Raw genomic sequence first — 26,352 nt, 5'->3', positions numbered from 1 at the left:
GACAGTAATTTTGTTGTATATAAAAATCTTGAAATTAAATTAAAATTGAATTTTACCAACCCAAAGACTTTTTTCTAGGACATCTGTGATGTGATACGATTTATTTATTTATTTATTGCTTCATTAACAAAATTACATGCAACAAAACTTATAGATAACACAGGCCCAAAAAGAATAACATGGAATTTCAATTAGAAATGAAGACAGCTAGCATATAAGAGTACATAAACACACATAGATGTACACAACTAATAACATGACAAAAATACATTACAAAATGGAAATTATAAGGTTGCCTAAAGTTTAAAAAGAAAAAAAGAACAGGTATTACACAGCTTTTAGATTTGGATGGCTGGGAATAGGGTACAAGACTATATATTTTTCTTTTAAAGGCTTCAAGTCCATCATAAAAAAGGTCGATAGTAAAATCTTTAGCTAAAAATTCCTTCAGAAGTCTGCATAACCGCGGAAAAATGGAGTGGTGTCCTAAATTAGTTCTGTATATAGTGTGGGCAAGCAAGGGTGTAGGGTGTCGTGGTATACGCGACGGCACATTGAATTTAATGTGGTTTAAGAGCTCTATATCATCAACATTTCATGAATAATGTAACCAGATATTTATTAAGGCTCAAAAAATATGAACGTTTAAAGGTAGAAATAACAAATGGACAAATGACCTAACTACGTATGCATTTTTAAGTTTGCATAAAAAGTGTAACTATCAACAAATATGTTTCAAATATACAGTTAATTTTTACGACCATAAAAAATGTCTAAAGTTACATGTCACATGAATAAAAATGTGCGCGAGCTGAACAATGTAATGGTCGTGCCATCCATTGAATGCTCTTAAATGGAAATTGCTTAATGGATAGGTATTTCGACAGATCTACACTATCCAATTTTGCTACGTATGGTCCTGCTGCAATTGATTTCAATATTTCATTATTTTGTATATTTTCTAGCCTTTTCCTATTTCCTTATAAAGTAACCTTTATTATATGAGCAATACTCAAGTATTTTTATATATTTACTTCCCAGAATTTGATCCCTGTAAGCGACACTATTCGATAATGGAATAATATAGGGTGTATGTTTTTTTTTCATAATTAACTCTTTGGATTCCCGGCTAGAGAAGGAAGATATTAAAAAAATATATATGCAGTTTTAGTTTTTATCAGAATCGACCTCGTAACTCCTTTCAGCCCTTTTTGCTAATCCTTATAGATCCGGATTTGGCCCTGAAGGCCCATTTGAAAAATTCACCCTCTAACTACAAGCTACGTATAGAAACTGGTGTATTTCATATTCTAAATGGAAACCATATCCTTTACGGATATCCGTATTCTGTGCTATTGTACGCGTTGTGCCGTAGGCGATTCAGGAACATATACCTACTGCCTAGTGATAGCCATTATAACCCAAGTCCGAGCACTGAATTGAGTGAAATGAAACATCAACAATGTTTCATTTGCTTACAGTATCTGTTACGTTACGTTACATACGTTTCATGATATTTCATTGTTCTTACTTCTTCTTGTTTGTATTATATTATATTATAAATATGTACTCCTCCGAAACGGCTTTACCGATTTTCACCAATTTTTATACGCATATTCAGTAGTTCTGAGAATCGGCTACTATCTATTTTTCATACCCCTAAGTGATAAGGGTTCACCCTTAACATTTTTTTATTTAGGAATGGCAACACAACGTTTGCCGGGTCAGCTAGTATAAGTATATTGTACGTATTTATTATCAATAATTATAACATGAGGATCGATGAGTGTCGTTGGATTCGTCTTAATTGTAAGAGTAATGTTAGCCATATTCTAACAGTCAGCTTGTTCGGGATCTTCTTTATTATTCATTCACTTTGAAAGTTTCCAGTTCGCTTGGTAGCTTATTTTGGCGTCTCTCGCTGGAAATCTCAAGTTAAATATTTTATTTAGTATTACGTATCTAAAATTTGGATTTTTTTAGGCTAGATCCCTCCCTCTTTAATAATAACAATTACCGACAAAGATTTTATAACATGGTTTTGTTTCATTTACGTGAAGTGAAGAGACGATAAATGCATGCCTAGACCGTTAGTATGAAACTGTGGTAAAATAAGTGCTTACTTAGTACATAGATTAGTAAAGATACTTTCGCCTTGAAATTTAATGAAGCAACAAAAGGCTGATTTCTCAGTTATTTTTTTGAATTCTTGATAAATAAAAAACATTTTTAGAGAAAATTTACGAATAAATAATAAATACTGCGTAATTTACGTAATAAATAAATATTTCAAATATTTTAGGGACATTTTAGTATAGAGACGTGGCAAAACTTTTTTACGCAACTATTTCCATTCTCAAAACTGGCTACATCTTCTTGTTAGGAGTGAGTAATCTTTACTAACTAATCTATAACTTAGTACTAAAATTCCCGTATCCTATATAGTAGAACAATAGCGCTTTGCAAGCCGCCCTCGGGCGAAACAAGACCACAGACGTCACTGATTAGCCTGAATAAGCTACGACCGGACGTACTATGGGTAAACTTGTTTAGGAAGTTCTATTCACTAATATGAGGTACCTGGGGAAAATCTCATGGTAGTAATATGATTGTGATTATTAACTTTTACTATTCTACGATTTATTTATATTTTTCTGTGATTTTAATGTTTTGTCTAGTTAGCCAAACCGCGTAGGTACTTAACATGTGAAAATAACTCCTTTGAGAATGCTGTAGGTACCTAATTTGCAACTTAAAAAAATGAATTTAATTTTATCCAAATTTTTTTTTTGAATTGAACCCAAAGATTTTTGGTTAGAACGTTGGGTATTAATACAGATTCATTTCAGAATTATGACAATCTGTGATTTTATTAATACACATACATTTTTGTTCATATTTAATCATTTTGCAATTTATATTATCGCAAAAAACCCTTCTTTTCATAAGACATTACTAACCCAATTCTATGCCAACCAGGTCTCCTGTCGGGTAGGTGTAAATAAAAAACAACATTAAAACAATATTCAGTTGAGCAAGCATTTATTGGCTAACTAAGCTTATATTCTCTATTTAAAATGAACACATTAAAACGGCGGGAGCCACACTTGGAACTGCGGGCCGTAGTCGAGCTTCTTGCGGAGTGCGGCCTCGAAACCCGCGTCGCGGCTGCCGTCCCGCGGCGCGCGCGCGGCCCGCCCGTCGCGCGCCACCTCGCGCGCCGCGCGGATAAACTTGGAGATGTGGGCTACACTCTCACGCGCGTCTTCCACTGCTAGCTGTAGGGAATATTCAAGACTTGCAAAGAGAAATAAATATTTATTGTGTTACGTACACTGGTGACGTGGTATAGTCCCCGCCAAACTGCTACTCCACTCTGAAGTTGTTGCGAGCAGGTGCAGTCATACAATTTGCTATGGCGACGCGATTTATTTCTATATTCAGAGCGGACTAGCAGTTTTACGCGGACTTTACTGTTACTGACATGACACTATTAGGTACTATTCGAAGTAATAGTTAATATACATTAATAATATAATATTAAAGTATTACGGATTCTAATGCAATTAGGGTGTTGGTGAACGACATAGCACGGAAAAGCGTGATGAGAATTTTATATTAAGTGCTAACGCTCTGTATTTAGAAATCAATTATAACACGCTTAAGAGATGCAGGAAAGTAAGTATCACGAGAAACCTCCATATCAGACAATTCGTAACCCCTTCATTTAAACAGTTATTACAATTAGATCTTACTCAGAAAGAACATCTGTCCAATCCGAAATGTATTCTAAATAATTGAATTTTTCCTACTCTTGTTTATAATTTAGTAACAAACTTTAAGTATTTTATTGTTTAAAATTACAACGTTACGCACATTTTAATAAAAATATTGTATAATATTTTAAAATGTCTCACATGATCATCATTGGACAATGTATGTGGGTATATCTTCACCCACTGTCCCACTCTGCCAGTGCTCTTGTCCCATCTAACGCCATTGCCCCAAACACAGGCGCTCATCATCTTCTTCCGCGACGCCGCCGTCGCGTACCCGCCGCGCCACGTCTCGTCCGCCGGCTCCGAGGACGGTGTGGCCACACTTGATGACGACTGTAAATATGAATTAATTTTAATAATATGTTTTTAATAATTGCCCGTGATTGCGTTTGTTTTTCTTATTTCGAATGAAGATATTTATGAAATCAAATATGTAATGAATTATTATGAAAAAAGAACTAAAATTAAATCATGTATAGTCCGCGTAAAACTACTAGCACAGTATAAATATCCTTATACTGTGCTACTAGTCCGCTCTAACTATAAAAATAATCGCGTCGCAATAGCAAGTTGTATGACTACACCTGCTCGCAACAACTTCAGCGAGGACGAGACAGTTTGGTGCGGACTATACTGAATTTAGTAACAATTAATAAAAAAAACTAAAATTAAAAGTAATATTGGGTTATGTAATTATGAAATGATTCGAATCAAGGTAGGAAGAGAAAATTTCAAGTATTTTTGCAAAATATACAGTATCGCGTAGCTATAGGTACTATCTACCTATTAAAATATTAACGTATTAGAACCGGTACAAAGAACTACCCCAGTTTTAACTTCTGAATTATACAAATACTTAAATAGCTCAGTATTTTTCAGATATGAAAGCTCACTATTTCAAAACGAATTCAGATCTCGTTGTTTAGGTATTTTAATGATATTTTTGCGTGGTACGACCACATGATCGACGAGCTTCATGTTTCAATCGTATTTCAGTCAACAAATAATTTATATTCGTGATCTGTATCTATGTTCTAACTATAATTGCGTATACCATAGACGGCTTAGCAGCGGCAGCAAAGACGATATACCTCACAATAAACTTTTTATCATACTTTTTATGGTTGAAGTAATAAACAAGCAAACCTTGATGCCACTAATCACCATGTGGATTTAGTGTCCAAGTGATCTTATGTGGCATTGACATCTGTAATCAGGCCTACATAAAATTAAAATCCTATCTGAGTGGGCCATAGATACCTATTTACTCATAAGGTCAAATCGAAACGTTTTGGTTAAGTAAGAATCTCTTGCCACAAACACAAAAACGTCAATATATTTTTCTATCAACGCAGTACCTATCCAACATATTTCATTAATTGATTAATTTATTTATACTATCTTAGGTTCCAAATTATTTCTAGTTAGTTACCTGTGTGTCAGATGTGTCTGTGCTTACTTCCGACGATGTTTTGTACAATCGCCCCACTTGTATGTCCTTAGTTTTTTCAGTCGTATCCTGAAATTTTAATTGACTAAATCATTTGACAAGACTTTGTGGTTCGATTCCGGCGGCACCACCGCCACACCTATTTCTACCTAATAACAGCAGTGTTAGGCGCTGCTGTGTTCCGGTTTGAAGGGTGTGGTAAGGGAGACAGACTTTTCCGAGGCGTTCCAGCTTAGTCCTCAGGGGTAGCGGCGCATCTGTGACCGACCTCAGGTAGGAATATCTAATCCTATCTGGGGTTGATTACAGATGTCCATGGGCGGCAGTAGCCACTTACCATCAGGTGTACTGCGTGCTCGTCTGCTACTCTTATATTATAAAAAAAAATTGACAAGACAAGTGCCTACGAATTTTATTTGAAACTTATCAAGTTGTTTTCTTATATTTCAACAGCAAATTAGTTCTGAACTACTTTTAAGCGATGATTTTTCAAATCATCGAATTAGACACTTTGAGCCATAATCTAACACACTGGACATAAGCGGCTAGACGGCCTTTGCTTACTTTGAAAGATATGGAAAAAACTTATTAGTTAAACGTACACGTGTGAGAGTTATCCCATATTTTTAGACCATATATTATGTTAATAAAATATTTCACACAGCTTTTTAACCAAGGAAGCGCTCAGAAAACTTAAACATTAGCGGTCACTTGAGGCCCCGGCGCAGTAAAATAGGGCCTTCCCCTTTCTTCCTCTCTTAGTGCCGTAAGAGTCGGCCAAGACAATCGGGGCAGACTATCCTTGTCCCAAACGGTGCAGTTTTAAACTTATATTATATTTTATTTTATTCAACTAATCAGTATTTTACACGTCGTTTATTAGCTTTATAATGATATATAATGTATTTAACGGGCCATGTGGACGCGCTCCATATCAAATCGCGGTGCGCCTACACACAGATCCCTAATGCAGGATCATACATCCAATGCAGTTTTCTGCTCATATGTTATTATTTTATTCATTTCAAAGTGTTTCGAATTCGAAACAATCGAGACATGTAGAGTCGCACCGTATCAAATCGCGATGCGAGGATACATGGTCTCTTAAATTCAGTCTGGAGACCATACATATATAAAGTGTATAAGACATATATGGCTTATAAATATACATCTTATTCTTATATTTATTTATGTTTATTTTAACAATGGGAAAATTCTCGAAATGGAGACGTATTCAATCGCGCCTTTATGTTGTTCCAGTAAATCCGCGTTGAAACAACGGCACCCAATTGTGAAACCTTCTAACCTTCTGTGAAAAAGAACATTCTAATTATGTGAAACTTTGTCTGATGTGATTCAATTTATTTTAAATAAAAAACACTAGCGGTCATTCACCCAATGCCCGACCTACGAAATTAAAAGTTAAGCAAGGTCACGTTGCTTAATTTTGTAAATCAGTTAATGCGCTTCGCAAGTGTTAATAGGTGTATATACAGGGTGAATTTTTCAAATAGGCCTTCAGGGCCAAATCCGAAACTATAAGGATTAGCGAAAAATGCTGAAAGGAGTTACGAGGCCGATTTTGATAAAAACTAAAACTACATCATTCGTTTTTAAAATATCTCATTCCTTAGCCGGGAATCGAACGAGTTCATTTTGAAAAAAAATACACTCTCTATATTATTCCACTATCTGATAGTGTTATCTAAGTCGAACATAAATCACAAAAAAATGTTAATACGCGAAATGCTTAAATTAATGAATGGCGGGAACTTAACTGCCATATTACCATGAAAAAGTATGTATTTTCTTAAAATTTAGGCTTTTCCTTTAATTTGTCACATAAAATTACTTCCTAATAATAATAGTGGAGTAATATAGGTGTATTTCAAAATGAACCCGTTCGATTCCCGGCTAGGGAGAAAGATATTTAAAAATGTAATGATGCAGTTTTAGTTTTTATAAAAATTTTAACTCCTTTCGGCATTTTTCGATAATCCTTATAGTTTCAGATTTGGCCCTGAAGGCCCATTTGAAAAATTCACCCTGTACAATAAATATTAAAATATTGTTCTCGTTTAAACAAGTATTTACTAATGTATGTAGCAACATTACCACATTATATTTGTCGGTCATCGGCGCTTGTATGGTGACGCAGTGCAGCGGCACGGCGCGCCGCCGCCACCGCGCGCCGCGCCGGCCCGGCGGCGGCGGCGCCGGCGCGGGCACCTTCGCCACACCGCTTTCATCCTCCGAACTGTAACTAGGAAATTACGATTCCGAGTTACACGCAACTTTATACCCGTACCAATCTTAGTTATACATTTTTTTTTAAATATAAGAGTAGCAGACGAGCATGCAGTCCACCTGATGGTAAGTGGCTCCTGCCGCCCATGGACATCTGTAATCAACCCCAGATAGGATTAGATATTCCTACCTGAGGTCGGCCACAGATGCGCCGCTACCCCTGAGGACTAAGCTGGAACGCCTCGGAAAAGTCTGTCTCCCTTACCACACCCTTCAAACCGGAACACAGCAGCACCTAACACTGCAGTTATTAGGTAGAAATAGGTGTGGCGGTGGTGCCGCCGGAGTCGAACCACAAAGGGTTCTACCACCTTCATACAATTGTACACAATACTAGAGTTACATGTAACGGTTAAGTATCTCCATCTAAGTCCATAGAAATCTAGGAAAGGAAGTTACACGTAGTCGCACTACTTTGCTGTGCACGATGGTAAACATAGTAGGTACATACATGTTACATACCTATATGTTTTCTTACAATTTATAATTCTAGGTGTATGTTTTCTCTCAAAACAATACCAAGATAATCTGAAGGCACCCTCATATTTTGACAAAGCTTCCTTCGCTCATTTTTTTGTGAATTTAGTACGACATGTGAATTCAGTACCAACTATACTAAATCCTTTTAATACTAAAGTAGCACATTAGCATATAGTTCCAACTGACAACTTTAACCAACCCCCAACTGTGTATCTAATTCTATCGAATTGGAATAGGTACTACTAGAGTCTATCTATCTAGTCACACCAAGAACCACGAAGATATCTACAATCTTTCAAAAGGTCCAACCTGTTGATATTCGTGGGCGGTCCCTGAAGATACGAGAGGCCGGTGTGCCGCATCGGCAGCCCCAGCAAGTCGAACAGTTCGTGCAGCATCGGCTGCTTCACTATTACATCTGCCTCGCAATCTGCTGCTAGAGCCGGCGATAGATTTACCTGTAAAATATTAATATGTTAACATTAAAATGCTTAATAGTAAACAAACAGACTTCTTACAATTTGATGAGTTAAGAGACACTAAATATGTAATATTTGCCAAAGCGATGCTAACTTCGAATGTAACCATTTAACGGAATGGTACAATTTAAATTACGGAATATGTAAAGAGTTGGGTGCTTACTACTTATTAACTTTAATTAAATTAAACCTGTCTTTATTAAATAATTTATATGAATCTTATATGCATAGTAAAAAATAATTGAGTCTGTTTGTTTATAGAGGCTAATGTTAGCATGTGTCACACTTAAGTCAGTTTTTCTGTCATATCATATCAGCCCATATAGGCCGTAGTACATGTACATGGACGATAATTAACTATTCATTAACTACAATTCGATTAGATTGGACCATCAGACCAATGGTGATACTATATTTCAATTTATCAAATGTACATATGCCTACTTTTGAAAACATTCAGTACATAAATACAATAAAAGTCATGTAAAAACAAATGTATATTAAATGGAAAATTGCAAATACAAAGTACCAACATACATAGAAAAAAATGTGAGCCGTCACGGGACGCCTGGCAGATGTGAAACATCGACATTATTTTGTAAAAGTAATATGCAGAAAAGAACATATTGTGATAGGAACTAAATATGTCATAATGATAAAATAAAATATTACGATTTTTTTCCAGATAACGATGACTATTTATTGAATTCGATTGCGCATGGCGACGCGTCGCCACACCGTACACGTCGCCACGGCATGCGTCGCCACGCCAGAAATCGGTTTTACGTGCGGCTATAGATGTTTCACATCAAAAATCCTCACTCACTCACCTCAAGTAACCAAGGCTTCAACGAGTCATCAAGCAACACATCGAACCCGTAGAACTCGAAGCAGTTCCTCGCGGGCGGCGTGCCGGCCGCCTGCGCCAGCAGCGTCAGCGACACGAGCGCGCGCACGCGCTGCCACACCAGCCACTCCGCCGCGCCCCACCGCCCCACCAGCGCTCGGCGCACTTGCTTCAGTGTCCATTTGCAACCTGAACGATTATCGCTTGAAAGGCAATTACTAATGGATATGGCGCAATTTACATTTTTTTATAATATAGGAGTAGCAGACGAGCATGCAGTCCACTTGATAGTAAGTGGCTCCTGCCGCCCATGGACATCTGTAATCAACCCCAGATAGGATTAGATATTCCTACTTGAAGTCGGCCACAGATGCGCCGCTACCCCTGAGGACTAAGCTGGAACGCCTCGGATAAGTATGTCTCCCTTACCACACTCTTTAAAACGGAACACAGTAGCTCCTAACATTGCTGTTATTAGGCAGAAATAGGTGTGGCGGTGGTGCCGCGGGAGTCGAACCACAAAGGGTTCTACCACCTTCAAAATTTAAATTTAATGATTACTTGCTTAAACGGTGAAGGAAAACATCGTGAGGAAATTTGCATACCTGAGAAATCTTAAAAAAGTTTTCAAAGGTATATGAAATCTACCAATACACACTTGGCCTGCGCGGTGGACTATGGCCTAATCCTTCTTATTCTGAGAGGAGCAGTGGGACAGTAATGGGTTGATGATGATGATGATGATAATTATGGTGTAATTTACGGGATAGTGTTTTACGGTTAAAATATAAATACTCACCTAATAGGATACTTGACAGTTATTGGAAAAGTAGGTATTTTATTATTTGCGCACGTTTATCCTAAATCCCTCTCAGTCCTATTTTTATTTTCAAAATACAGGGTAATTATTATTAAAAAACACATTTTATTATGATTTATTAAAAAGATCACAAATATTTTAAAATATATTTTGGCTTAATTGGCTTAGGTTTAAAAATATATACTTTTGTAGCAGTTTGATTTATGTTTTCATTATAGTCAAATATCAGAATTTAACAGAAATAAATATTTAAAATCCAACAATTTTGTGAATGTATTTCACTTTTTGTAAATATTTCGTTGAACGTTGAAATCACTCCTGTAAATTTAACTCATTGTCGCTTTTTACGTTACAAAAGTATCAAAGTGAGAAATGTGATAATGCTCTTTTATACAAGGAAAATTTTCAAATGAGATGAATTACTTATTACAGTCCGAGAAGCAAAAACAATTTCAGCCTATAAGATTCCTCATAGAAGCGTATTGTTACCTTATAAATTAAAATAATTCCATTTTTCTTCCTGCTTTCCTTTTTTAAGAAAGCTATAGCTGAGGCTTCGAAAGCTTCCTTGTGTTTTATTGTGTTAATATATAAATTAACAGTAATCTATTACCACAATTATTATATTGAAACACCTTTCTTCCGCTACTTACGCAATATAACTTTGACCACCACTACCGTTTTCGTTTTTTTACGAATGTTAATGCATTTTGTGGTGTACCTACAATCGAATATTTTGAATTTTGAATAAAAATCAAAATATTCCATTCGAAATTTTGAAGGTGCTTCTACTGCGGTGGTACCACCGCCACACCTATTTCTGCCTTAAAACTGCAGTGTTAAGCGCTGCTGTGTTCTGGTTTGAAGGTAAAAAGTATTTCTCTCTTGCCACACTTAAAAGAGAGATACTTTTCAGCTTAGTCCTCAGGGGTAGCGGCGCATCTGTGACTGACCGCAGGTCAGAATATCAAATCCTTTCTGGGGTTCATTACAGATGTCCATGGGCGGCAGTAGCCATTTACCATCAGGTATAAATGGGCCTACAGTCCACGTCCGTCCTCTCATCACTTCTTCTTCAGGGTCTTAATTAATGAACCAATGTTATTTAGGTAAATATACTTTGATAAATAGCATACCGCTTCCTATTCTATCCTTGCACTCCGCATACCGCGGTCCAGTCTTGTTTAGTGACGAATTCGTCAAATGTCTATAAGGGTTATGTATATCCGTCAGCGTGTATTTATCTGTCCCTGAAATAAAGAATACACAATTTATATAGAAATACAATGAAAAGATACAAATTTAAATTCATATGTAATAAATAAGTGTGTTTTCTGTTGATACCTTGTAAGAAGCCTTGATGGATAGACTAGTCACAAAGTACCATGTATGAAGACTACTTCATGATAAGTGGAGACATTCATCAGTAAAATTGGTTATCATCACCAGACAGGATTGATCAATATGAGATCTGCCAGATACATAGCTCAGGACTAACGCCCGGTTTAAATAATTAATCTAACGTTTTGCCCCCAACAGATCGATATTAAAGAAAGAAAGAAAACATTTATTTCGGTAAATATTAAGGGTACATAGTACTTAATACATAGAACAAACATGGAACCCGAAAAAGGGTTACACTCAGCCTGTGTCGCGGGAAACCGCGGCTGCTGGTTTTCGGTGAAACCCCGTATTATTTTTCGCGTAGCTCGGATAAGTGATGTGTGCTATACATACTGGTAATAATAATTAAATGACATAGATATTTATATGAGTATTACTAGCAAATCCAATTACGATCTCTGGTACGCAAAAAATATTTTTTATAAGCGAGCGTACCTAAGTTGACAACTTTCATAAGAGTCGTTATTATTAGTTTACAAAATCTTACCAAATCTCGCCAATCCCTCAGCATACATGTACGCTGTGAGCGGCCTGTACCCCGGCACACACACGTACAGCCGCAGGTCAAACTTGTAGCCCGCGATGAGCAGCGGCCGCTCTATGTAGCGTTGCACCACCGCCGCACTGCCGCACCGCATTTCGCATACGCTCTAAAAACAACATTTATTTATTTATTTTAAACACAACAACAGCATAACATACAAACATTCATATAAGTAACATTCACAAGATATAGGCCAGTATCCATGCCACTTACTGGAGTGTACAACAATCGCCAAATTTGAGACATGTTGTTGAAAAAGAAAAAGTAGTAAACACATATTAACTGCATACATATGATGAACAAAAATAAAATATATATGGCTTACTCGGGACAGAGAAGAGATATGAGAATCTTTTTAAAGTTGAGTATCTATAGTGTTGTGAAAAATATAAATATTTATGTTCTTAGTTGATAATCTGTTCTACTCAGCGCATACGCGAGTTTGTTGTTGATAACATTGTTTCCATTGTACATAATTTCGAAGATAGGTATTGATTTGTATTCTTTATTATTTTAACCGTTAAAATAAGCAATAACATGTCATATATGAAAATTGTGCAGGCACATAATTGGCTTACATACATAGAAAAGTTATGATGTATAATGTTATAGTTTATAAGTTTTGTTTGTTAGGGGCTTCCGGGGTTGCGGGCGGCAAGAGTGGGAGCTCGAACCGCCCGGCCAGCGGCTCCGGGAAGGACGACGGTATGTGTGGTCGCGTCAAGCTCACTTGGGCGGAGCCCGATGGGGCAACGCGCTAAGAGGACTCCGGTTGCGTTCCTTTGGAGATCCCGGAGTCCTCTACGCAGCGCCGAGGACGGCCACCGGGGGGGGGGTTTTAGTGCGGTAAAAATCCCACATAACCCGGCGTCGCTTCTACGTTGTCGGGTACCTTTTGAAGGTTTCCCCCTCGATAAGAAAAAAAAAGGCTGTTTGCGTGGTAAAATTAATAAATAAATAGGTAATAATGATAATGATAATTTTATGTAATGTTATGACAATTTGTAAATACCTGTGGGTTAAATAAAACAAACACAAATCTGTCGTAATTTTGATATTATGCTGCAAATAAAATCATTTGAATGATTAAGTTTGCTAAGTGATTTGTGACATCGACGACCACTTATTTTTCTTCTTTCCGTAGATGACGTACGAATAATATATTAAATTCGGTTACCAGCTCCTTCCGCCGAAGCTACTAATTTACCGTGATCAGAAATATATACTGCTAAACGAGGGGACTACAGCAAAACATCTCTTTATATGAACTCATATGACTAACTGTGAACTTTAACTTGTACATTATTTAATTTTAATTAATAAAAAATTGGGTTGAATAGGTCATTAAAGCAGACTCTTGTTCAAAAATTTTATGAATTCGCTATAAAAATCTCCGAGTACAATACTTGAATGCCCATATCTGTACTCCCGCTTACAGTCGAAATTATAAACAGAACGCCCAAACAAAGTGCTTACATAAAATTGTAAAACATTGCATACAAACAGAAACGAGGCCAAATAGCGTGTTCAACTTGACTCCGTGCCGTTTGCAAGTTTACCAATAAGTTATGCACTCTAGCTTTGTTTGTAACTCTGTGATCGTGTAACTATGCCAATTTCATTCGCTCGTAAACGTAATTGTTCGATTGAAGAAAGACATTGTAAAAGATTTAGATGGAACGTCGGAGTCAGTATAAGAACTTAAAAACGGGTTATGAATAAGAGTGTTTTATATTTTCTACTCTATAACAATACATGCTTAGATAGATGAAGAATCTGACGAGGCTGGAGCGGTATCACCTATATATTTATAAGCGCACGAAAGTGGAGCTGGTTGGCGCCAGTCACAAAATAAATAAATTAAAAATTGAGATGATTTCTTAAGATGAGTTTCTCCTCAAATTTTTGGAGTACGTATCTTCGGTTTCTTTTTAAACACTTTAGTATCTTCTTTGTACAGATGCCATTCAATAAATATGTATTAGAACTGAAACATCTTTATATATTTGATGATATACAAAAAATAAATAATAATAAATGTAGGTATAATGTTTATGTCATGTTATGTGTAAATTGTTAAATATCTAAAGTATACCCTAAACAGAAATATCCCTCGACCCTGGCTCTGTGCCACCGGCTTGTGAATCCAGACGACGTTGGAGCTGCCATCCTCGCTGCGCCGCAGCCGGGAGCATTCCGACACGAACTTCGCGTACTCCAAGGGCAGGTGGAAGCACGGAGGGCTGAAACAGATTGTAGAGTTTTTATATTTAACCTAACTATAAGGCAAACGGACTACCTGGTGGAAAGCAGTCATCGTCGCCTATGGACATTTGCAACACCAGAAGAGTCGCCAATGCATCGCCGGCTTTGAAGGAGAGCTCTTTTTACACCCCTCTTAAAGAGCCCCATGTCATAGTCCTGAGTGAATTGCTCAAGAGGACTTTCAATCCACATTTTGCACGTACGCGGCAAAAAGGACCGTGCAAACCGAACCGTGGAGGACCGCCACGGGTCCAGTTGATGTGAAAGGAACCTCATCCTTCGGCGAGTGATGCCATGAAGAAAGGGTGATATAGGCACCAGATCGAACAGTTTCTCAGAACACTCACCATTGTAAAGTCGGTAGAATATATGGTAAAAATAATATAGAACCAAGAACACCAAGCTGTATAACCATTTTCAGGACGTGTAAGATGAATCTCCATCCTTGCCATATACAATAGATTATACGTACAAGTATAGATTAGAATTTGTCCTCCAAATATAGTATCATCAGAGTAAGTAGAGTCGTTTTGAAAACTACTTAGTATGTTTTCTAATAAGTTTTATAAAATAATAAAGGTCACAGATAACACATAATCGATAGGGTAACCCAAAGTCAGATAAATTATTATTTATATTCACATTCGTAGGTATATTTTTATTTCATTTGGTCGGTACCCATATATACAAGAATTTCCAAGAGTAGATAAAGCCTTTTTTAACTGACTTCGGTATTGGGTAAAGCCTTTTTAACCGACTTCAAAAAGGAGGTGGTTATAAATATTTATAAAACACGAACAATATATTATTAAGCTGTTAACCCCGCTAGAAACAAAGCTACTTTTTGATAATGTAAGCAGTACCGAAGTAGTTTCGCATTTTCGATGCATGTAGGAAAATTGCTCGTATGCACTCACGTCGTACAGCCGAGTCGGCAGATATCACGCAACATGGTTAGATTTGTGAGTTCACCTGTTTTCGAATACAAAGAGTATTGCAACTAAATCTTATGGTCGTACTTATGTTGTAAAGCTTACCTACTTTATTTATATGTCACATGTTAACTCGGAAACTCTTATGTTATCCACTGTTAGGAAGTTATTTCACATAAATATAGGTTATTTTATTTGAAAATAAAAACTGATCAGTAGGATATTTGACATACATTTTATACGCTCAAATAATACAATAACGTAAAGGTTTGCTATGGAAACTAACGTTTTGTAATTTTCTTTGTATGGTTGCCAGGTAACTTAAATGTGAGGCCAGCAAGTTAGTCCTGGAGAGTAACAATTCCTTTGTAATCGGCTCTAGGTAAACTCTGTTCTATACGGAGTTGTTTATAGTCCACGATCGGCAGTGACCACCTATCATCAGATGGACTCGTTCATTAACTTAGTTTTGTAAAAAATTACAACAAATGTGGTGGACATTTGTTCCATGATTTAAGTTCCATACATGAACAAAGATGCAAAGCAAACAAAATTAATAAAATCAAAACTTATGTTAAATGGATATTTAAAAGTTTTCAAATGTGAAGCAAGCCAAATGTTATTATTCCCTTCGAGTCATGTACGACTGTTTGTTAGCTGATGCGTGTGCCCTTCACTCTCTATCATTTACCGCGCATACCGTCGTGTCAAGTCGAGAAGAGTAAAACAATTCCAACCGTCATGTCATGATTTAGTTATTTATATGATACTTCTTCAGCCCCATTACTTCCCTGTCTGAATTACGTAAGATCAGGTGCATACATCATTTTGACTACCTCCATAGCGGAGCAGTCTCCATACCAGTCTGACGCGCAGAAAGCTCCGGGTTCAATCCTTGACCAGACAATTAAATGATGAGATTCCTAACAGGAATCAGTAACAAATATCCATGAAGGGAAATGACCTCTTTACACCAAGTGGGCTGCATGCTTGTTCAATGCTTTCATAGTATAGAAATTATAATATATCTACCTATATAGCAATACCTCAGTCCTATGACCGTTGCACCATAGTTACTGGATAAATACTAACTAATAAAACCAACGACATTGACTTTTTCAGAGCATCGTCACGCGAACACTGGTAAAATGGTACCACTTGGGGTAATTGCAATGAAAGCGTGCTTCATTAATATTCCAAACGATAATTTAACATTACCTCGAACTTTCACCTTCTAGGGAAGCCAGGAAGAATTTACAATGTGACCTTTGAAAACTGAAGCAAACTTTGTTAATTTAATTTTGTCGCCAAGCATCGCTAATTTCTTGGCTAATGTCGCTTTAACTTCGAATTCAAAGTTGTAACACGGTATATTATTACGGGCCTGTGAATGTTGATTATGGAAATTAAATATTGAAATCGTAAGCATCACGTGATGGGAGGAAGTTATCGTCGAAAATTACAGGATTTCATTTGCAATAGCGGTGCAAATTTGTATTTTTTGAGCGTATCGCTATAAAAGGACGACTGATAATTCCGTGCGACACGCAACGAATGGTTCTTCATTCAAATGCCCGATGACGCGGGGCGACTCCACACGATACGCAATACAATCAACAAATGTTCCTGTTCTATACTTTTGTATCTACTTGTGTATGTATCGAATTGATATGCACACAAAGAGCTTGCTAAGCAAATGTCAGGTAATGTAGGAAAAGTGTTAAATGTAATTAAAAGGAACCAACATACTCCGAACGGTAGCGAGGTAGCATCGCCACATCTATTTGTGGCATAAAGCAGTTTTACGTTTAGGTTTGCTTGTCGACTGTCTAATGCATGAGGCGACCATCTTAATCCACAAAAATGGCAAAGCATGTGTGTGTGTGATATTCAAATGAAATCCCTATTTTTAACTGACTTCAAAAAGGAGGTGGTTATCAATTCGGCCGGTATCTTTTTTTTTATGTATGTACACGAATTACTCCGCCGTTAGTGGACTGATTTTAATAATTCTTTTTTTATTGTATAGAGACGAGCTGGAAGTTGGTCCTCATATTAGACACGCTGTTTACATCGTTATCCAACGAAATATATTGAGCGCCGACTTCAGAAATATGTACTAAACCAAAATTCATTTCAATTATTTTTTTACTTTGTAGTGACATAGAAGTCGGTTGTATTTTTTGTTAATTGTTTTTTTATATCGTTGGTTACAGACATTTATCGGTCCATGCCATCTTAGAAATATTGACTTACAACAGACATCTAAATTCCTTTCTGTTATATTGCCTTCAAACAGTTATTCAGTTAAATCCTATTGTAAGGTACATTTATTTAAAAAAATACAAATTGATGAACGTACGGAAGTTTTCGTACGTAAACCACGTTCGAAACTTTCCATACGATAAGTGGATTTGAAGCATTCGTGCGTAGTTTACATATTTCCGTATTTACCGATCAAAACAAGTTTCATTTCAAGAGACCGGGAAGAGCATTGGCCTGTTATTGAGACAGATTTTTATGATTGAAAGACAGTACAACCGTTTATGGTTAAACTCCAGAAGCTCTTACGCCACAATGTTTGCTGTTTTAATCAAAGGAGCGTCAAGTTTTTTTTATGCATGCTGTCCACCTGATGGTAAGTGGCTACTGCCGCCCATGGACACCTGTAATAAACCCTAGATAGGATTAGATATTCCTACCTGAGGTCGGCCACACATGCGCCGCTACCCCTAGGGGCTAAGCTGGAACGCCTCGGAAAAGTCTGTTTTCCTTACTACACCCTTCAAACCGGAACACAGCAGCGCCTAACACTGCTGTTATTAGGTAGAAATAGGTGTGACGGTGGCGCCGCCGGAGTCAAACCACAAAGGGTTCTACCACCTTGAAAGTGCTGCCCTGCTCTAGCTTTAAAGTGATAGACTTAATGAGGGTATTGCAACTTAGTCCTTATGGGTAACACTGCATCTATCGTTGACAGCAAGGATGATCCCAATCGTATTCATGACGTTGTTTACTGATTTAGATTACAGCTCAATTTTTTTGTTAATTTAATTTAAGTTATAAAAAAATAATGCGGTAGCTAGTAACACACTTATCGGCGCTTAAACCGCGTCGACTAATAAATAATTATCAGCTTCATTTCATTCATTTATCAAATTGACTGAAAGCTTTTGGAAATCAAATTGGGTCTAAAATCTTTATCGGGCATTAGGAAATAATATAAAAGCATTTATTCTTAATAACATTTATCTTTGACATACAGTATAATATGCTTAAGATATAATAAATCATGTGGAATCTCTATATGGATAGCTATATAAAACAATAAATCTACAATGGCAAGTTTCAGGAACCATATTCATTATGTAGTTCAAAAACTAAACACAACAACTCGAGGCGGAACAATTGAAAAACTTCAATAGGGTTGGTATACAGGAGCCATATATTACAAAAAGCGTAATTACAAATTGTTCATAAGTTTTCATATTTAAGTAAAGTGTGGAATAAACTTTGATTTGAAATGTTATTTCATCCCTATTTAGGTATAGTAAAAAAAAATCAGAAGTTAAATTATTCAATGATATTATTCCTACATATAACAAGGAACGAAATCACAATAATAACAAGTTGATAATCAAATTTTAATAATTAAGCTACGAAAGGAGCTATAAAATATTAATTCGTGACCTTTAAATTATTAAGTTTTGTCTAACAAATGAATAATAAATTAGAAAGCTTTACATTAAAACCAGTCACGATTAGAAGATATTTAAAAAATTAGGTTACTTTTGAAAAGGTTGTAGTAACATCAAACAAAAGCGCCCTTAATAAATTAATTGGAAGCATCATCTATTCGTATTATTAAAACAATCGCTAAATATTATAAGGGCAAACAACGATTACACCTTTCAAAGTATTCAAAGCTGAATAAATCACCTGCAGTATTTTTACAGCAGCTTTTGTTTATTATTGTTTGTAAAGCTCGAACACAGCTTTGTATCCAATTACAATTTACAACCTCCAATCTAAATTCATGGAGTCGCGTGTATTTTTTTTATTGCTTTAAATTGTTCAACCGTTTGATTACCCCTCTCTACTATTGTATATTTTGATTTCCGTTTGATACGACCTATCGTTTTAGGGCAAACAAACTATACAACAACAACGTTTTTTTCAAATAACTTTGATATAAAATTGTTATTTTGTGTAATGTATTAGGTATATTTTGTAATGTAAGGAATAATGTTTTTGAGAATAAATATTAAACCTTTAACCTTTAAGTAAACATATTTTTTCCGACTTAAAGAAAAACAAAGTGATCCTTTACTCTATATGATTAGGAGCCGATTTCACCAACACTTAATTTATACTAGAGTAGCTATCCCGGTATAACGTTACTCTGTCAATTTATTCCATGGTTAACTTCAATTTCGTTTCACCACGTTAGTCTAAGGATATCTTATTCTCACATAGTTACTCTGTGACGTTGAACGAATGAATTGAACAAATACGTAATGCATCCAAGTAAAATAGTCAGTTTGACGTATACTTGCACAATAGCGCTGCATATTCTTACATTTGTTCGGATAATACGTTATCTTGACAGTTTAGTTGACAGTGATCCCGAGCTTTTTGGTTTATTTTTGTCGTATTTCGAATTTTTAATTTGGCATAAACAAATCTTTATTATTGTTTTATATAATTATATAAAGTACTATTAAACAAAACCGATTTTCTGTCTTTAGACGACGTGCCATTATTAAGGTTTTAATCAATGATATAAGTAATAAGTACAAGTTGTACAACATACAATACAGTGACAGAAAAATGACACTACTAATCCAAGAATAGCCGCTTATTCGGCCGAAATCGGCGGTATACGACTTTACTTCATTATAGAGATGTCGCTAGGATAAATGTTGGTGAAACGTAAAATAGGCTTACTCGCGAGTAACTAACGACTTATTCTGGGAATAAAATATATGCGACGTTGGTGAAATCGGCCCTTAGTAATATATTTACCACAAAAGAAACAATTTTTTGCTGTCTATATAATTATATAGGTATGTGATTTTATTTATGTAATAGAAATAATGTGTAAATTTCGTGCTTTACCTTAATATTTAACAACCAACCTTAAAGATAAATTTGGAATATAATAGTGAGTAAAAATCCTTACCTAAAGTCGTATATAGATCCATAGATCCTTCTCATGCAACGAAGAAGCCTGGATAAACTGTCCTTACGACATATGGAGCCTCCCTTTGGTATATGGTTCATGAACTGGAAATAAAATGTAACAGATTTTTAAGGATCACAATCAAAAAATCGTGGGTCGCAACACAGTGCATGTGTAAACTGAATATACCTACTCTTACATAGTGAATATACTCTAGATTACATATAGAATTAAAGATCTGTAATCCATGTCATCAACCACTGAACACCAAGTTGTGATACCAAAACATCTAAAACTTGATTTTTTTAGTAATTTGTAACTCTATAGATACTGATTTTTGTTACGCTGTCAAAAATGTAAGATGTGTCAAACATTTCACAAAAAACAAAACAAAATGACCCCGAACTCTGCCAAGAGCAGAATTAGTAGACGATTCTAGTATAGGACGACCTTCACCGAGCTGGTTAATGGCTAAAACGTTTATATATCAAATTAAATATGTCAAAAAGTATATTGCAAATGGGATGACTAACAAATTTCAGTCCAAATATTTTTTTTTCTTAAACATTAGTGAAATGTTAATGGTTTCGTTAATAGAAAAATTACATACTAATCGAAAGTATGAAACCTATATAATATGCAAACATTAGGTTGACTATTTTTTCTTGTCACAGTCCTTGGGTAGGCCAACTTGTTTACCTGTCTATACCCGCTGACCCAAGGGTTGTGACAGGAAGATAAAAGTTAACCTAACATTTGCATATATTATATATTGGCTCCATACTTTTGATTGGTATGTAATTTTTCCATAAACCAGACCAGTAAAAAGTTTACGTTTTTTTTTTTAATTGTAAAAGCATATTCTGGACTGAAATTTTTAGACAACTCATTTGCAATATAATAATCGACATATTTAATAAGACTTAAAATAATGTTCATCTATTAAGCAGCTCGGTGAAGGTCATCTTATATCGGGATCTGAGACCAAATGTTTATAAATTATTCAAATAAAACACCTGAAACTTTTTTTTTTCTTCTCGAGGGGGAAACCTTCAAAAGGTACCCGGTGCCGTGGGAGCGACACGGGGGTATGTGGGATTTTTACCGCACTAAATCCCCCCTGGTGGCCGTCCTCAGCGCCTCGTAGAGGACTCCGGGATCTCCAAAGGAACGCAACCGGAGTCCTCCCAGCGCACTGCCCGGGCTCCGCCTAAGTGAGATTGAATCACCACACTTGTCAAATGTACCGCCGTCCTTCCCGAGATCGTTGGCCGGGCGGTTCGAGCTCCCAGTCTTACAGCCCGCAACCCCGAAAGCCCCTTTTAGTCGCCTCTTACGACAAGCAGGAGATACTGTAGCCCTATTCCGGTCCCGGAACTACAAGGACAAAAAAAAAAAACAACTGACACCTACGACAATAACAACGTCAATCTTTATATATTTTAAACTATTTGTAGCTATATAACCTAAACTTACGAAGCGCAAACGAGTGGAAACAACGTGAACATAAACATATAATAAGTACTTGTCGAACATGAGCGTGGACCATAAAACTATCAATCGTCACAGCGTCATAACTTTTGATTAGACAAAGGCACGATACCTTAACGGAAATGACTCGAGATGGATGGTTACTTTTGGCGAAAGCACTAAACCGTATTTCTGTAAACAGAAGACAAGTAGTTTATAAATAGCCAACACAAGTGTCCAGTTCCACCACGATGATGCGATCTGCTGATACTAACCTAAAATTTAACGTTTATCTTATAAGGGAACCTGTTAACCTCGACACTATTGAAGTATGCAAGCCACTTCTGGCACACTTGTAGCAAATATTACAAGAAGCGCGTATAGAGTCAGTCGTAAATCCGTACCATCATAAAGGTGTGTGATGCTGCTGACTTACTTACTATCAAGTAGATGTTGAAGGCAGTAGTGCTGCTGCAGCCTAAGCACGAGAAGTTTAAGTAATTTAATTAGATACGTATAGTCCGCGCCAAACTGTTAGTCCGCTTTGAAGTTGTTGCGAGCAGGTGTAGTCATACAATTTGCTATGGCGACGCGATTCATTTCTATATTCAGAGCGGACTAGCGGTTTTACACGGACTATACGTACAATCGTTTTAACTGATGAACTTGTTCGTGGCATTACGTATTTTTTTTTATAATATAAGAGTAGTAGACGTGCATGCAGTCCACCTGATGGTAAGTAGCTACTGCAGCCCATGGACATCTGTAATCAACCCCAGATAGGATTAGATATTCCTACCTGAGGTCGGCCACAGATGCGCCGCTACCCCTGAGGACTAAGCTGGAACGCCTCGGAAAAGTCTGTCTCCCTTACCACACCCTTCAAACCGGAACACAGCAGCGCCTAACACTGCTGTTATTAGGTAGAAATAGGTGTGGCGGTGGTGCCGCCGGAGTCGAACCACAAAGGGTTTTACCACCTTCAAATTATAGAGTATATAAATATATTCATCATTAACGCTATAAATACCTGCCAATCCCCAAGAGTCTTGTAGCAGGCCGCCGGGAAAGCGCTCGACCTCCACCAAAGATTCCATCTCTCTTCATTGCTGCTGTACCCCTGGTACATTCTCCATCCCCGTTCCGCACATACCTTGAATACAAGAACAGCTAAGTTACACTTCAATACAGCGAAGGTGTTCTAATGAACAACTGTGATAACAGATATGTTTGTTACAAAAGCGAGAAGATATTACACCGTGATGGTTATGAAGAATTGATAAGTAAAGATTAAAACCTAATTATTAGTATGTAGACCGACATCTCGGTATATTTAAGTAAAAGATAAAAGGTGTTTTTTCCTTTTTATAACCTTTATTCCTTTTATTTACTTGGGAATAGAAATAGAGGAATTAATGTATTTTTCGTTACGTTTTTCTTTTATCAATTTCTACTTGTATATTTACTTGCTTCACCGATTTATTAATCAAAACCACATTCATATGTGATCTCTAAAACATTAAACGAATTATCTTCGAGCGTACCTTGATGAGCAAACTTGGTCCCGAACCGTTATCATTAAGCCGGTAAATAAAAGGTTCATCGCAGTCGAAATCCTCAGCCATTATCTACCGCTAAACTTCTAAAACCAAACAAAAATTATTCATACTACACAGAAACAATAACTAACCTACAGAAATAAGCAACGTTACTTACTCTTACGTTAACAAAACTAAACTTTGGCCACTTCATGTCAACTTTGGGCCGCACTCCGTATATTATTGCACTCGTCGAAATAAATCAAACGTAAAACGTGTACGCAAACGCGTAAATCGCATGTCAGCTTCTCATAGCAGGCCCGACGTTTGTTTCCCAATCAGATATCGGCGAGACACTTTTACGCACGTTTCGGCGTAACAAGCGTTACGTTTACGATTACGGGCGAAATTACGGAAACGACTATTCCGCGCGCCCGCCCACCCGGCACTGTCTCCCTGGCTCGTCTGAACTGCAACCGTCAAGTTAAGGTAACCCCAGTGATTTATTCGTTTCATTCGTGACACGCCGAGCTTTCGGCAAAAACGAGCGTAACTAAGTAAATGCCTTTTGTTGAAGCTAATGACGTTACGTTTTCTATTTCAGACCGTACTCGCTGAAGGTTAATGTGATTGATTTTAAACAAGTCCATCTCTAAAAATAACTCTGCTGAAATTACTTTTCAAATCAAAACTGAAAGCTACAAAAATGTAGAACTAATTTAAGTAAGCTGATATTTAGTTTCGCTAAATGGTCTATGTGGAAAATTCTGCAGCCAAATTAGATTTCTTTTACCATATAAGTAACAGTCATTATGTGATCCGTCACCAGCTTTAAATAGTTAAAAGAGTAGGTATGTGAGCATCTGTAATTAATCTCTAAAGGAAATGCAGTCATACGCAAGATCGGTCAATTGCATCGCCACTACCTCATAAGCGAACAGCCTGTTTAACCACAAAGAAGAAAACACACAAGCAAAAAAAGCACACTGGTTAAAAGCGCTGTTATTATAAGTGTTGTTCCTTTTGCTTGTGTTACCGCACACGCGTCTCACCCGCACACATAAATTATCGGCACTTTTCTTGTCACGCTCGCATGCGTACCACGCAAACACATGCACACAACTCGCTGCAATCTCCTTATGTGCGTATGAAACAAGTCGCACAGAGGCAAATAAGATGCGTGTATGGGCCTTAACACGCGCGACAGGAAAAATGCTCTAAGCCGGGAATTACATCGTATGGAGTGTGCTAGTGAACCTTTATCAAATGTATCCTGTAACAAAGTATTGATTCATAAAAATACTTTCTTACAGGATTTATTTGATAAAGGTTCAGGACAAGTTTTAAATAAGTAAACTCTTTACGACCCATGTGGTATACCGATAGGTAAGCATACCGACTGGTAATTTGACACTGCCGCCTATGTTTCTGACCAAATCTCTATGGAACAGGTTCGAATTAAAATCGATCACAGATGTGTCGCCACTCTGGAGGACTAAGATGGTCGCATATCCTATGTAAGTCGGTATCAACACCCTTCCACCAAATCGCAGAACTGTTTCACGCTAGAAACAGTAGTGGATATGGCACCTTCCCGATTGAACCTTACTGGTTCACCCACCTTTCAATCGTTTACATATAGGTAGATGGCTCTCTAGTCGGAGATTGAACCCGGAGATAGAGAAGGTCATTCTTATGGACTTGACCTTTTTTTTGTTTACGAGGGAGAAACCTTCAAAAGGTACCCTATGCCGTGGGAACGACACGGGGGTATCTTACCGCACTAAAACCCCCCGGTGGCCGTCCTCGGCGCTGCGTAGAGGACTCCGGGATCTACGGACTTGACCTAGTATCGCTACGTCGATTTGAAAAATATAATCCTACTTTTAATTACTATCTAATAAAGCTTTGCAATGCAATACAATACCACCAATGATCGAAACGTTACAAAAGACAAAAGCATTTAACATATAACAACACAACCTAAATTATGGATAAGGACAATAACTTCTACGCATCCAACTGTAACCTTTTGCATATATTTTAAAATCACTGTCTAAACTTATCGAAAAACAATAATAACCAATATCGCTACCTATATTTTTCTATAGGTCATACCCGTAATTGATTTTCTTCGTCTGATTTTCAAAACACTCTTGCGTGCAAGCCAGAAGTAAGAACTGTACCTATTATCATAAAAACACCCCTAGGACACACCGTGACTTGCTTCAGTTAACAATCCTTCAGGAAAATCTATAAAATAAAGTACAAGGCATCAATGTTCGTTGCGTTTGCATTGCTTACATTTCACGTCATACTATCCAGCCTATAAACTGTAATAAAAGTGTATGAATCGAAAAATAAAATTGCGTAAAATTCTCTCATCAACAACGGCGGGAGACTGATTTTTCGAGGCATTGCAACTAGTCCTCAGGGGTAGCGGCGGATCTGTAGACGCCCTTAGGTAAGAATCTAATCTTAAATGGGATTGATTACCATGGGCCCGTGGGCGGCAGTAGCCACTTACCATCATGTTATAAAAAATAATTAAATAGTAAATAATCCTAAGTATTCGTGTATAATACAATGTAATCCTTTTCATATAACCACTTAAACTACACTGCCAAATTCGTGGTAGTTCATGGTGAAAATACATCAAATATTGAAAAGTTTAACAATTTCTACACTAAAAGTAAACGTTGCAATCATTGTTTTAAAGTATAACAATAAATTTTATCGTAATAATGAAGTTCTTTACCTAAAAACATTATCTATAAATATTTCGCCCGTCCTTCGAACTTAGGACCGCTAATGATAAACGACTTATTTGGTAGTAATTTGACTTTAATTTAATT

General features: G+C 36.8%; 1 protein-coding gene across 3 annotated transcripts; it reads right to left on the bottom strand.

Annotated features, from left to right (window-relative positions):
- Window positions 1-3,025: 3,025 nt before the first annotated feature.
- On the bottom strand, window positions 3,026-25,915 carry LOC140750910 (probable tubulin polyglutamylase TTLL2). Of its 3 annotated transcripts, none has more exons than XM_073084652.1 (14): window positions 25,616-25,915; window positions 23,676-23,967; window positions 23,504-23,601; window positions 22,990-23,112; window positions 20,490-20,593; window positions 14,206-14,353; window positions 12,054-12,216; window positions 11,299-11,412; window positions 9,326-9,531; window positions 8,326-8,474; window positions 7,345-7,486; window positions 5,212-5,298; window positions 3,918-4,112; window positions 3,026-3,278 (listed from the first exon to the last, which is right to left on the bottom strand). In XM_073084652.1, the coding sequence occupies exons 3-14, from the start codon at window positions 23,582-23,584 to the stop codon at window positions 3,087-3,089; spliced, it is 1,704 nt and encodes a 567-aa protein (XP_072940753.1). In that variant the 5' UTR covers window positions 23,585-23,601; window positions 23,676-23,967; window positions 25,616-25,915; the 3' UTR covers window positions 3,026-3,086. The 3 variants fall into 3 exon arrangements, with proteins under 3 accessions (XP_072940753.1, XP_072940752.1, XP_072940751.1); XM_073084651.1 differs by having other exon boundaries at window positions 7,345-7,492; window positions 23,504-23,598; XM_073084650.1 differs by having other exon boundaries at window positions 7,345-7,492; window positions 25,616-25,914.
- Window positions 25,916-26,352: the final 437 nt, after the last annotated feature.

Source organism: Epargyreus clarus, unplaced genomic scaffold (assembly GCF_041222505.1).
Source record: "Epargyreus clarus isolate Ecla_fem2 unplaced genomic scaffold, WU_Ecla_fem_2.2 ptg000021l, whole genome shotgun sequence".
NCBI lineage: Eukaryota > Metazoa > Arthropoda > Insecta > Lepidoptera > Hesperiidae > Epargyreus > Epargyreus clarus.
Note: the sequence above shows the minus strand (reverse complement) of the source record. Positions and strands in the feature narration are given on the sequence as shown.

What these genes read in the sequence shown, in the direction of transcription:
- LOC140750910 (XM_073084651.1), bottom strand. Translation starts at nt 23,584, where the DNA reads ATGGCTGAGGATTTCGACTGCGATGAACCTTTTATTTACCGGCTTAAT. An exon ending in AGACTCTTGGGGATTGGCAG is followed by an intron (nt 20,594 to 22,989) that starts GTATTTATAGCG and finishes TTTTATTTCCAG; the next exon opens with TTCATGAACCATATACCAAA. An exon ending in GAGGGATATTTCTGTTTAGG is followed by an intron (nt 12,217 to 14,205) that starts GTATACTTTAGA and finishes TGTTGTTTTTAG; the next exon opens with AGCGTATGCGAAATGCGGTG.